The sequence below is a fragment of the Pseudomyrmex gracilis genome, unplaced genomic scaffold, assembly GCF_002006095.1.
Source record: "Pseudomyrmex gracilis isolate BER0280 unplaced genomic scaffold, ASM200609v1 scaffold_0, whole genome shotgun sequence".
NCBI lineage: Eukaryota > Metazoa > Arthropoda > Insecta > Hymenoptera > Formicidae > Pseudomyrmex > Pseudomyrmex gracilis.
The window spans coordinates 3,359,070-3,373,054 of NW_018020584.1; the positions used below are offsets into that span (position 1 = coordinate 3,359,070).

The window sequence follows — 13,985 nt, forward strand, 5'->3', positions numbered from 1 at the left end:
TAAGCAGCAGCCTTAGTTTTCAAACTTCAATTGTTCATAACTTTTTTATTAACAACGAGCGACGGCTAAAATTTACGGATTGTTACTCAGGAAGGTGTCCTTGACAACATATGTCAAGCTCATTGAAATCGGAGGGGGGTGACCTTTTCTGTACATTTACCCGGTGCTCTTACGGAGGAAAAGTAACATGAGCGCCTCTCTTGACGGAACATGTATATTATGCAAAAACACTTTCGGTAAGTTGCGTTACGAGCAATATTTCTCGGGCCGAAAGTTATTTTCCGTAAAACTCCCGATGCAAATTGAGCACCGCTGGCATCCATATCGGCAGGTATTACACGAGGTGCATTTGAACCTGTCGCGCGCTTTCCGGGAAAGCTAAGTTGGGAATCTCGCGAAAAGCATTAGAGAACGTCGCGTCGCGATCATGTTCGGTGTGCGCGACTCGAAATAGGTATGGAGCAGCTGTCGGAACCTATCGATACCGGTGTGTGTCGTCGCGTGTCGCGCCGCGCAAAAAAAAGAAAAAACAAAAAAGCCGGAAACCTCATCAAGTCCGAAAGATGAGAGGCACTGCGGCGCGCAGGACGGACGCGCAGGAAACGTCTGGTACATTATTCGCGGTGGGTGCGCGAACCCGTCAGGACGCATCGGTGATCCCCGATGAAACGATGAAAAATCGGAAATCCAGACACGTGCAGTTTTCACCCAACCCTCGTATCTTGTATCGGACGTGGCCGTGTTTAACATTTTTCTCCGTGTCTGACGCGAGCATGTCTACCGGAGGAAAAAAACCGCGTGATATAACGCTCGTATATGTATTTTGCCACGCGATTCGTATTTTTGTGCAAGACACCTGTGTTCGCGCGCGAAACTGAATGAACATCGAACTCGTGAGATCTCCGCAAAATGTGTACACATCTATATATATTTTCTACATCGAACACAAGAGATCTTCATCCGCTTGAGCCATCATAACGTGTTGAACACAACGCGCGCGAATTTCAGTAAGTTCCCTCCGTGAAATCCTCCGGTTGAAAATTGAATGTTCTCCGATAAATAAATTCGGTCTTTCTCTCGTGTAAGCTGCTCATGGCTTTTCAAACTCCTTGCTAAAATCAAACGTACAACATTTTGATAATGGACGTACGATTTTTCTTATCCACGCGCGCGTGTGATAACTCTTCTGTAATTTCAGTTAAACATTGAACATCAATTATGGTAAATTGGCACGACGCCTTCGATGTTTAATTTCGGATTGCGATTTTTGTTTCACAAACACACTGTCCGTTTCTCCAAATGAGAACAGAATAAAGAGCGAATTTTAAGAAGGCAAGCTGTGCGCAGTCAAAGCGATACGCATCTGGCACGGTCTGTAATTTAATTGGCGCACTCGCGTCATTCGTTCCCTGAGCACTTATTGGTCGCTAAAAGACCTCGATACCGAATTGTCATATTAAAGCCACTTGCGCGTTCGGCGAGCAGGAAACGTTGTCGTCGTCGTCGTCGTCGTTGCCTACCATATTAGGTTCGGAAAGATATGTACCGAGAGAAGTGCGCGCCTTGGCCACTTTTATAGTGCTATTACCCACAGACAGGAAAATCCGGTGACTGCTTCGTAGAAGTGGCTTTGGTGGCGCACACGAATATATGCTCGCATTAACGAACAACGTGGCTGACGTCTTATTCGATCTGAGCAGATTTTCCGTTTAACTCCTTTTTTTACATTTTAATAAATCATACGTTTAGACTTTTACAGCGAATTGTTGTTCAATGCGAGATATCTTAAGTGTACGTGAAAACTCGGGACTTTCTCGCCGAGATAAAAAGCAAACCGCACTGACGCATCCCGAGTGTATCGCACTAGAAGAGATACGGCTTTCACGAATTGCAGATCTGCTAATGACATCAGCGCTAAAGAAGACACGCTTAGTGTCTAGGCGATGTCGTAATTTGTTCACAATTACGTCAGTAACACCAACGATAAGAACGGATAGACGCTTTAGAATTCAGTTCACCCACTCATATTAGCTCGCGTTGGTAGCACAGAATGTTAACCCTTCAGTGCCAGACATAAAAACTGACCTACGAGTTGTCCAGACTGAGTCTGTGAGATCCACGCGACTTTGAGTTTGAATATCTCCGCAAAAAGCAATATTTTTTAAATTTCGTTTTTTTTTTAATCGAAAGATTGAACGATATTCAATCGTCGATCAAAAGAAACAGATTGGAAAAATCTCCCGCAGTTTTAAAGATAAAAGCGTTTAAAAAAAACCTAACAACTTTTTTCGAAAAAAGGCTTTTTGTTTAAAACTTTAAAAAGTTTTGAGTAATTAAAAGTTTTACGAAATTCCGATGCAGTTTTGTACGAACTCGTTTGTACTTAAAATAGAAAGAGAGAGAGGAGTGGAAAAACAACACGTGACTTTACTTTAGTCACGTTTTAAAGACACGTTTCATGTGACAGAGAGGAGGAAAAACAACACGTCACCTCCTCCCCATTACTGAAAAATGTATTGTACTCTTCAACAATTCGTTTGATAATTGTTTGGTAATTGTTTGATAATGTTAACTGTCTATTCTGAACATTTGTCTGTGTGTTAATTACGTGTATAAATTATTAAGAAGACCAAAAATAACCAAAACTACTCTTCCGTCGAGCTGCCGGTAATTAAAAGTTTTATGTAGCGCGATATTCTGTGTGACAGTCACAATCCAGATGTACGTAATTCTATTAAATGAGCATACATACCCTCTCTTTCTCTGTCGTAGAAATCTCGTTAGTGCAATAATAATATCAAAGTAAATGCGAGTATCTCTTTCGTTTTGTGACTATACGTCGCGCTCTCTTCGACAGTCTTAAGATTTTATGAGAAGCACGAAAATTAGATCGCCTTCCGAGCATGCCCGACTTTATCGCGACTTCTTTCTTGCGACGGCGTTTCGCTGATTTGCGTCAAAAAGTCACCGGTTGTTGCGTGGCGCTCTCTCTCTCTCTCTCTCTCTCTTTCTCTCTGTCTCGCTTCTTGTCTCGCGAGATTCTTAAATGTCTGCGTCGGTCGCAAGTTGAATACTAAGGATCGTCGCATCCGCCGCATTTCTCTTTGCAGCCCGGCGTATTCATTTAGACCGCTTTGTGCGCCGTCCGTATCATTATGGCGATTTTGCCACGTCCATCGCGAGCACCTCGTAACAAAATACTCTCCGGCGTATATTACGCGAAAACTGCTCGTACGCAAAACTGATTTACAAATTTAATTTACGGGAGATATATCGTTTGAGAAATTATTATACGTGTAATTTAACACAGGAAAGATACAATACATGCTAATGTTAATCAAATTAAATAAGATGTACGTAAAACTTTAATTAAAACCAGGTATTCAAACTAAGTATTCGTTTTCTCATTTTGTGCGAAACTCGCTTTAATTAACGAACTACTTTGTGCTTGTGCGCGTCCCGTGCACAACTCAAGAGCCAAAGTCCGACTCGTCGTTAGACGCATTTAAGATGTTCATACACGCGATGTGATTCACGAAGAAGAACGCATCGCGATATTCTTAGTCTGTCACGGGCGTCTGTATTTAACTCGGCGAAAATCAAGAAAATCAGAACGGCAATTCGAAGAAACAATCGAACGCAATCTTTTTGCGAGTTTTGAAATAAAGAATCGCCCACATTTATCACAAGGACGGATAACATTTGCATTATGTGTATTTATTTAATCTAACGCGTGTACACATGGAAAATTTCACTTTTAAAAAGACAGGTGAGTTCTTGGATTATGTATGCTTCTTTTTATCGCAAACACGATGAGAAACGGTCTATCCTTTTCTTTTGTGTCAGTTCTTTCCTCACGCGCCGGTCGAATGGTAAATGTACATTTTTGCTACCCAACGGGAATGATTAAGTACTTCAGATTTTATTCTGTAAAGGAAATTCTTCGCGAAAAAAAAAACATCTTTAGAGAAACAATCAAACTAGCGATTCAGATAAAAATGTAATTGTTCTCTCTAATCGGCTTTTAAATTCAAACGCGATATTACGTGGATTTTAACTTGACTGCCACTCCGAAGAAAACTTTAACAGACTGTTTTTGCTCGCTTTGTTTTTTTCTTTTTTTTTTTTTTTTTTTTTTTTTTTTTTTTTTTTTTAAAATAGAAGTTGCATCAATTGCGGTTTCTATAAATATCGTCTTATTCATTAGCCGATTTGGACGGGAAGAATGACGTCACCGCGAGCGAGAATTGGCTCAATTCGGGAGACTCATCTTCCCGCGGTTAAGAGTACTACATCACATCCTTCTTATCCGTCTGCGGTTTCTAGTCCTCTCCTTCTCGCTTTTATTCCTTCTCTCGATTTCTTTCTTTCCTTTTTCTTTATTTATTTCGTCGCCGCTCTTTACTCTTCTCGTTTTCACTTTATACGCCACCACCACCACCACCACCATCGGCGAACAACTCTCCGCATCCCTACTTCCGTCCTTCGATGCTGCGGTGAACTCACCGAGAATCTTTATGACCCGGCCAGATGTCTGTCGCAATGGCATTGACGCATCGCTCTTTTTTTTTTTTAACGGAGAGATTCCCCCGCTTCCCTCCGTTGGGAAAAAAATGACTGGACGTCGCGCGGGCCACCCGTGACGGGAAAATCGTGACGGTAAATGCACCTTTCGTCGGTCCACCTGTCACGCGATGCTCGACGGAGCAAGATTACAGAAAAAAGCGCGCGACACGAGACGACTATTACGAACGATCGATATTATTACGTTTTCAGGCGATATATAAAAGTGACATTAGATAGACGTGTAGTTTTTAAGTCCAATATACGCGAGATTTTACAGGAGAGTGTTTGAAAGAGATCTGTCGCGCATCTCACACGCGCTGATAAAGTTACAAAAAAAGTGAAGACGCGAGATTATATTCCCGATTCATACGAGCGCTCTTTCATCTTCGCGGTGAGGAAAAAACGCCGTCTTCATTAAAATTAGGGACGAGCGTGTACACTAATTACGCCTCATATAACATTCGCCTACGTTTATGCTCAACACGCGTGTAATGCGAACAGATGCTCGTAGAGGGACGCTGGCCCAACCGGCCGCTACATTATGTTTGGAATTTAGTTCAGGAGTTCGCGCGCATTCAGGTTCTCTGCAATAACATTCCGGTTGTCTCGAGTACGCCGGTTGCAAGCGTGACGTTAGACGGCTCCATCGGTATGGCGTGGATTATTAACAAAGCGAGTGATTAATTTGCGCTTGGCGCGCAGGCGTAAGAGAGAAACATTACAATTCAGACTTTTTTCCGATGTTAGACGAGCTTTTCATTGTGTAATATACACGCGTCGCTGGAAAAATATCTTTCTATAGCAAGATGTACGTGACAGAGTTTTAAGTGAACATCGTGTATCTGAAAAATACACGATATTCTAGAATTAGACCGTTACAATTTTGTAAAGTGGAAATTTTTTTTTTAAGACAAGAGGCGAGAGAATGAAATAATCCCTAGGAAACCGTTCGAGCTGAGAGTTTCGCGCAATTGCTAACCGAATGTTGCGCGCGGACGAAGCAGCGCACGATTTGAGCAGTCTATCCGGTGAACATCGTCCGAGTTTCCTCCTGAACGGACTCGAGAGCTCGTGGAGAGATCGGCGAGTGGAAGATACGATTGCGGCGCGGCGGAAGTGGCGCGGCGAGGCGAACAAGAAGAGAGAAGAGCGAGACGGAGGGAAGATTGCGAAGGAAGACACGAACTGGGACTGGAAATAGAAGCTCGTTCCGGGGAATTTCATCGGTGCGAAGGAACGGGAGGGAGGAAAAGAAGAGGAAGGGAACGGAGAGAGAAGCATCGGATGCGAAAACTGTTGAAACTGCGATCGTCGCCGAACAACCGCGCCGGTACGCGTGGCGACCACGATGGATTTAGAGAGTTGGTGCACAAACTCACGCGTATGTATATTCACTTATCCGTGACGCGTGATTCGCCTGACGATGATACTTCTCTCGTCTGAGGATGTTACTATTGACTCGAATCGATGTTCGACTCGTCGCTCCCGAAAATAAAACAAATTAAACAACCACGACACAAATTGCATAAAAAAAATCACTTCGAAGAAGTACCTACGTGAAGTTTTTTCGACAAGCTTCATTTCGAAACTCCTCAGCTTTAACGTAGAGTTTTTTATTTGTTTTCTAATATCAGAGCGTCGTCGTGCGTGAAAAAATATTTATTTTTGTTCAGATCAAAATTATCTCTCTTGCCTCCGTTATCGCAACAAATATTTTATTAGACACAAATGGATTAAAACGAGATATTTACAGCGACTGCGTTTTAAACGTTTCGATTGGATCGCTCGATTAGAGCGACGACTGTTTGCCCAGTCAATATAGAACGACGTTCCACTAAAATAATTCTATTCAACAATATTCACTTTCTTCCGTTCCGACCGGATGCGAAGTGAGGTGGTTTTTACAAGCGACAAAAAGAAGAAGACCGACCCGTTCCGATCGAAGCACTCGTACTCGGAATCACACGAGAGATCCTCACGGGCGGAAGAGGATTTGGCGAGATAGAAAATTTTTAAAGGAAAATTGTAAAAATTTCTCATTCTCTACAATCTACCCTCGAGAAATTTTAGATGCGGGATCGTTCGCTAATTTATTTTCAACTGGATTGCGTATAAAAAAGAAACGCCGGAAACACTTCCGCCCGGAAGACCGAGAGAAATTGGAGCAATTTTTCGAAGTACGAAGTTTTTGTTTTAAGTAGACCCTCCTCCCGCCACATTAAATATAACCGAGTTTACTTACTCCACTTTGTAGAGAAGGCACGGTAGAGAGAGTTGCATAACCGCTTTGTGTGACGTGATGAAGAACACCGCCCGTTTCGAAGTTCCGCCCCTACTTCGCGGCCGTTCCTCTCTACATACATATCTTTTTTTTTATTCGCGCGAATAAAACCAAACGGAGACTACAAAGCGAGCATTCATTTGCGAGCACCGCTGCATCATGCTCATTTCTGCGTGTTACATCCCGTCTTCCCGTGATTACACCTGTGTGTGTCGGTCTACACGGATCCTTAAAAACAAAACCGAAACACATATGTTCCTTTATTGCATTTTTATAAATCAGTTCGCTCGAAATGATCTATTTTCAGTGCGCGAGAGTTTTTCGCGTAACATCAAAAGATGCGCCGTAAATCTGGACCGGAAAGAACGATGCGCGTAGTTAACGAATTTTTTTTCAATTTCACTCGCTCGGTTGAAATAAATTGTACGTTTCATCGTGCAACAAAAAAAAAATTAAAAAGTACCTCGACGCGATTCTCAAAGGAAAACAATTTCCATCGTTCTCATCGCGGCAATGCCGCTGTTTGCGCATCGTATTTCGTTGCTTTCTTTCTTTGTGCTAACTCCACGAATTTCTACGATTAAACGGAGACTAGAAATGTAAAAAATACGTTTATACGTTCTTTTTTTATCGGGAAAATATTGATCCAAGTCAATTCGCAAGCCACTTGCTGCGATTTTGACACTGACGTCTAGATGTTTTCCTCTCTTTCTTCCCTTTTCCAGTCGTCTCTCTTCGCTTTAAGTCGATCGACAAAATATTTAACGATCAGCGTATATTGAAAAACGAGAAGTTTGTGCATTTAGCTCACGTATCCGTGCACGTCCGGTCATAGTTTCCGGCCGGGGAAACATATCTTAAAAACGATTCGTGTATATTCGTACATATACTTCGGCGGATTGAAACATTTGGCCGTTTATCAGATTTCTTCTTTCCTAACGAAATATAAACGCAAGTAAGAAAAACTTAACTATATGTGCAGAATGACTTCGAAGAAAACGATTTCCTACACTGAGAAAAAAATACTATTAACTCAACTAAATGCGTTTAGTTGAGTTTCAGTTTGTTATCTGAAATACTTGGTTTTTTAATTCAAGCATATGGTAATAAAGATAACAAATTCGTATAAGTTGAATTAACAATAGTGGTAATGTACATATTTAATTCNATTATAATTTTGTTAAAACAACTAAATTGTCTTTCGGTATAACCTAATTATTATATCTATTGAAACATGATATCTTCTTACATTAATCAATATTTTATTGACAGCCCGTGACCGCTGCATATAGTTGAATCAAATACTATTTTGTTACTTCAACAACTTTTTTTTCTCAGTGTATGGAAATGTGGACATTATTCATGCGTTGATAACAAACGGCAAGTACTCATTCGAATTTCAATGACATGTATTTATTAAAAACAGACGTAAAAATAAGTCGACTCGGCGTAGTTGCCCTATCTTCGAATAGATATAGAAAATATTGCGACAAACGAAAGTTGCTGCATCATGTTACGTGCAACTTTTTTTTTTTGAAGAAAGCATACGTTCGCACACATCCGTATTTGGCATTGATTATTATTTTCATTGATAAAAGTGGCGACCGTAAAAAATAGTGAAACAATGATGTAACAAAATTCGGGTAAAATGAATTATAACAAATTTATATTTCACAAACATTTGTAAGTGAATTCGTAATTCTCAGTTCAAATATTGAATTCCCATGATATTAAATAGCTTCCCCGATATTCAAAAATAAAAAAATAAATTTATAAATTAATGAAACAGTTAATATACGCATATGAGTTAATGAAATCGCATTACTTCTCTCGATCAAGGTAAATATTAAAATATTGAATGTAAATATATAAGATATATCGAAGGTAAATATTAAAATTAATTGAAAGTGTCATTTACACAGATTTTTTTTTTACGATATAACGTTAATCTCTTAACTTAATAAATCCTGTAAATATTTAATGTCAAATAACCTCGTAATTAGAGCTACGTTTTCCAATTTCCGCTGATTGTAAACAAGAATCCATTACAACTTGTTGAGAAATAAATTTCGTTGTTACTAATTACAATTAAAATACAAATACGACACGGAATCGGTATCCAACGGCAATTAAAGTGAACGACTCTTAGCCGCGTTTTGATTAAAGTGGAATTGTGTTTCGCGCGACTACGTCTCGTTCTTCGCGGAATTTAATTTATCGGGTCAAAGATAGATTAAAAAAATAGAAAAAGAGAGGGAGAGAGAAAAAAAGAATGAGAGCACGCACTGCTCTGTTATTAATTCATCTATATCGCGGATATCTCTCTCTGAACACGGTGGAGGTTCTTTTTTTTTCATTCGCCTCAGAAACATGTTCGTTAAGCTGCGGTAACCCGCTTTTTTCATCTCTTCCGACGAATCCATTATGGATCTTATTCACGGATTTCGAAATCCTCTCGTCTGCGCCGCTGTTCTGCGCGTATATAACTCGAAATAAAATTGAAAATTTCACTATAATAAAAATTGCAGAAAAATTTCGAAAATTCTTGTCTCTCTAAATTTGAGAAATTTCGTGAATTCAAGAAATCAGTTTTGTTTCAATTTTGTTTCAAACAAGCGAATCGCTTCTAAAGTTTGACGTACATATGTGTATGTGTGTATATACGTGAATATTCGCAATCGCAGCGATAGAAACCAATCGCGCGCAGGTCGAAAGTATACGAACATATAAACACACAACATCGATATCCAAATACAGACGGTCACTTTCAAGCGTCATGCTTCGGCAAAATTCCGACTTGACAACAAGAAACACGATGATTTAGGATTGTCGCGAGATGAAAACACGTTCGTTTGTCGCGGTTTTTGCAGCAAATCAAAAGCTCGTCGGAATTGCACCGGTTTCAATCCACGCGCATGTGGCACGAATTGACAGATATTATTAATGTGTTTGTATGTATACATACTTGAATTCAGAAGTGATCACGAATGCTCGATACTCAATCGTTGTTGCCCAGTTGTTGTTGCTCTCCGTTCCGTTCATACATTCGAATCGGCGGCGATTTTCTCTCTACACGTATCATCCGCAAAACACACGCTATCAGACCACTTACGTATCACCAGAGAGAAATTAGAGTGGCCATCCCAATAACCACGGCAGCACGATCGCGGTTTCGCTGTTATGCCGTTTTGAAGCGCCACGGTGATGAACATTGGAAGTACGAAGCCACTGAATCTTCTCAGTCGTTTACACCTGGTTCTGTTCCGTGCTTCTCTTCGACCGAGCAAATGTAAATTAATTATTCTTTTGGGTAACTGCTTACGCTAACATCCTCACTTTCTGTTGCTTACTTGATGTTCGCATATCTGTAGAAGCGTATAGCATGTTGTAATTTTATTGTTTCATATTAATTAAATAATGATCTAACAATAAGACGGCCTAAGTATCATTTCGTTTTTTTTTTGTGTTCTCTGAACCTTACGCTCACGTTTTATTTCACACAACACATACGCAACACAAGACATTTTTGTCAAAAATTTAGATTCGCAAAGTATATGTATGTTAATAACAAAGATAATATATATGAATAAACTTTGGAGAAATGTGTGTAATAAGATTTTTATATAAGCATGCATGTATTAAAATGTTATGTGTGTAAAATAAATATTTTAATAAATAATATTTATATAATAAGATTTTAATAAATATCTTGTTATGCTTGTTTTATAATATGTACAAAATGCGTTTCCATAATAACATAATAACGTCGATACACACGAATCTGTAACACAACTAACCAATTTACTCTCACAAAATGCACATAATTTATTATTTACAAAAGATGTATATACAAAACTTAAATGTATGTACAAAACAATCAATCAGTTTTCGCATAAACTAGTTTATCTTTTGGTATACCTACTAGCAAATGATTTTTTAGTGTGCACGTTTCTGGAACAAGTTTTGCAAGGTGAACTCTGTAGCCGAACTGTTCGGCGAACAACTTTCTATCGGTGTCTATAATCGTCATGCATCTGTAGCCTTGCTTCGTTTTGCTATTTTGTTCGTCGTGCGTCTGATCCGCGGCGTGACTTAAAAATGAGTATTCCTTGTTGCTGATATGGTTTTTGAAAACATCGCTTCGCGGATACGTCAGCTGATGACAATCCTGCAGCGAGCCGTAGCAGCACGGACAGCTCACGAAAATCGCGTTCTTTTGTATGCAACGTTGAATAACCAAATCCGTCGCTACGCCGCAAGCGTGCAACGACGTACCGATGTTGAAATCTCCTTTGAAGTAATCCAAGTTACACTGACAAAATTTCACATTCTTCAACTTAAGTCTTTGCACCCTCTGCTTCGCTCTGTTCAGAGACTCTTCCTTATTCTCCAACAAAACGATCGTGCAGCGAGGTAATAAATATGCTATCAATATTCCTAAATGTCCGCTGCCTGAGCAGAAATCTACGATAGTGTCACCAGGCTTAGCTACCTTCAAAACGGATTTGCACAAGTTCTGTAGCTGCTCTTGTTTGCGTTGCAATCTTGCTGGTGGCAATGAGCCGCCCTCCGGCGTGGCATCGAAAGGCACAACGGACCAGTCCAGATCTATCTCAATGCCAAACGGTTCGTCTTCCAGCTTCAGAGAAATTTTCACGTCTTCGATCAATCGCAACGAGTGTTCTATATCTTCTTGTCTTGTGTAAATACGACTTCTCGGTTTGTATCGTTTGGGATCGCTCTTATATAAACTTTCGTTCACTACAACTGGAAGGCTATACTGGAGTGCACTTGGATTGTGGTTCTTCAGCGAAGGTAGACAGCTAAGGCATTTTACTATAAACTGATCTGCCAGCATTCTGTCGTACCACTTAGTTGTCAGAGGCACCAATTTTGATATCGTCTGGCTTGAAAATGTATTCAATAAGTTATGCATGCACACGAATATGATTATATCTGCTAATGTTATACACGCGCCTTCCGCGTACGTGTGTTCCGGTAAACCTGTTTCATTCTGTGTGGCTATATTGAGCGAAGCGAACTTCTTGCACATTGTGTACTTGTATAAGTTGTGCAGTCTAACCGGCTGAGACATATGACATTCAAATCTCGCTAAACTAACGGGCAGCTCGGACTTCTCCAGGTTCTTTAAATTCAAAGATTTCAAAGTCAGAATTAAATCGACCTCGCAGAATTTAGTCCACACACTTGCCTCGGAGCACGCCATCAAACAGGAACCTTTGAACCCTAATAGCTTAGTACAGTAATGCATCGAATATTCCGCACTCGCATCTTTTACAATCTGCCTCAAAACTGTGCACAAACCAGCCACACAACTATCCTCATTTATAGCGACGTTTGGTAATTCACATAAACTTGCGTAAGTAGGTATTTTATCCGTATTTACAATCTCGTACGCAAAATTTGTGAGATCTATCATGTACGCTCGTTCAGTTAAGTCCTGTTTACTTGGGATCAGTTTTATAGTAATTGAGGATTTGCAATACTTTATAGTAAACAGAGTCACTATTGTTTCTATGGGAGCAAGACACAAGTCTGCTATAGAATATACAGCTAAATAAACTTCATTCATATTTGCGTCTTGAATATAAAATATAAAAATATAAAACATACAAATATGTGTTGAATCTCAACTCACATCGCACTCACACACTTATTCGCAATTGTTTTGCTATTTTTTTGATCATCCTATGCCTTAATATATTCTCTCTCCAATATGTACTAAGACAAGAAATAACTGCCAGAGCAAACATAAAAGCCTCAAACTTCCAAAATGTTCTTTCCTCCAGCCAAGCTACTTTATCACAACTGAAAAATAAATGCATAAAAATACATAGCATTTATAAAAGAACTTATCAAATCTTATCATACATATATTAATTTTACCTTCTTGTTATCGTCTCCCCACTTTTGCATTTCAGAACTTCTTTGTACCTTGCGTGAACACACACGCCGATGCTTTCGCTTGCAATTTCAAAAGCTGTGCACGGGTGACATTCGGACATTATCTCGTAATCATCACCCGAGATGCACGAGGAAGTATTCTCAAAACTGTCAACATATAATTTACTTGAGCTGTCGGTCCAGTGGCTTTCGATAATCAATGCTAAAACTGTTAATCTATAAAAAAAAAACAAGTCAAAAACTTTATTACGACACTACTTTTCACGTCATTACATGTATACACACAACTCACAAAGAATTGTTAAGTTAGGTTAGATTAGATCAGTATAGAACCACTAATTTGCTTTGTGCGAGCTTACACTAATCATCAACAAATCATTCGATAGAGAAGAAAAATGTAAAAATTACAACTAACCCTCCTAAAAATGTAATACCTAATAACATTCGCCTTTTTGTGCAAGATTCAATCATATTTCGAACGTATGGCTTTTCCTCGGTTCACAATGATTCACAAACATGGACTTCACAAACAAATCTTTTATTAGGTTAAAATCAGGGCAGACAATTCCTCTCACGTTAAGCTTATGTCACACTACGGATTTAGATTGAAATTGGATTGCAATTTGGTCAATCAGAGCGAAGATCAGTAAACTTAGGATTGGTTTTCTTTCTTCTGATTGGTCAAATTTCAATCCAATCTCAATCTCAATCCGTAGTGTGACATAGGCTTTAGGGACATTGACTTCCAAGAGTTCTTCGAACAGTGATACTGCAATTTCTCAATAGACTTGATTGGACAGATCTATAAGTATACACGTACACATCAATCAGATTCAATAATCATTCATTATTTACCACGCTCTTTGTTCTGCCAAACGTAACTATTATTGGACACTCATCGCGCATATATGTATGTACATATGTAAGATGTGTAAACAAAAATTTCAACCATAATGATCGAACAAGCACCTCACCGACATTACACATCGTAATTGGATACTTTATTTCAATTACGCGATAGTAATTAAAATTTCTCTTGTGTATATATATATATGTATATATATGTATATATATATTGTGACGTGGTAGCCGCGCCGCTCCTCCCTCGCCACAAAAGGCTCTCATGATCGCGGGAGTCCGGGGGTGCGAACCGTCAGGGACGCGCCAAGATCCTCCAGGGCTTGCTTGCGTGCGTTAGACTTAATTGCTTATT

The 13,985-nt window shown here is 39.5% G+C and overlaps 3 protein-coding genes across 5 annotated transcripts in view; all 3 read right to left on the reverse strand.

Moving 5' to 3' along the window:
• The window catches only part of LOC109851707 (dystroglycan-like), a 64,250-nt gene extending 54,277 nt beyond the window's left edge, over positions 1-9,973 (reverse strand). Inside the window, exon 1 of the mRNA XM_020422052.1 lies at positions 9,813-9,973. The gene's annotated coding sequence lies outside the window, so the exon portion shown is untranslated. The remainder of the gene's footprint in view (positions 1-9,812) is intronic.
• Positions 9,974-10,571: 598 nt separating this feature from the next.
• On the reverse strand, positions 10,572-12,508 carry LOC109851723 (glutathione S-transferase C-terminal domain-containing protein homolog). Its single transcript, XM_020422075.1, has one exon. The coding sequence runs from the start codon at positions 12,477-12,479 to the stop codon at positions 10,725-10,727; it is 1,755 nt and encodes a 584-aa protein (XP_020277664.1). The 5' UTR covers positions 12,480-12,508; the 3' UTR covers positions 10,572-10,724.
• Positions 12,321-13,345, reverse strand: LOC109851731 (protein JTB). 3 transcript variants are annotated; one of them, XM_020422096.1, is made up of 4 exons: positions 13,188-13,345; positions 12,755-12,988; positions 12,507-12,676; positions 12,321-12,382 (listed from the first exon to the last, which is right to left on the reverse strand). In XM_020422096.1, the coding sequence occupies exons 1-3, from the start codon at positions 13,241-13,243 to the stop codon at positions 12,514-12,516; spliced, it is 453 nt and encodes a 150-aa protein (XP_020277685.1). In that variant the 5' UTR covers positions 13,244-13,345; the 3' UTR covers positions 12,321-12,382; positions 12,507-12,513. The 3 variants fall into 3 exon arrangements, with proteins under 3 accessions (XP_020277685.1, XP_020277695.1, XP_020277678.1); XM_020422106.1 differs by lacking the exon at positions 12,321-12,382 and having other exon boundaries at positions 12,496-12,676; positions 12,755-12,919; XM_020422089.1 differs by lacking the exon at positions 12,321-12,382 and having other exon boundaries at positions 12,496-12,676.
• Between the last annotated feature and the right edge of the window lie 640 nt (positions 13,346-13,985).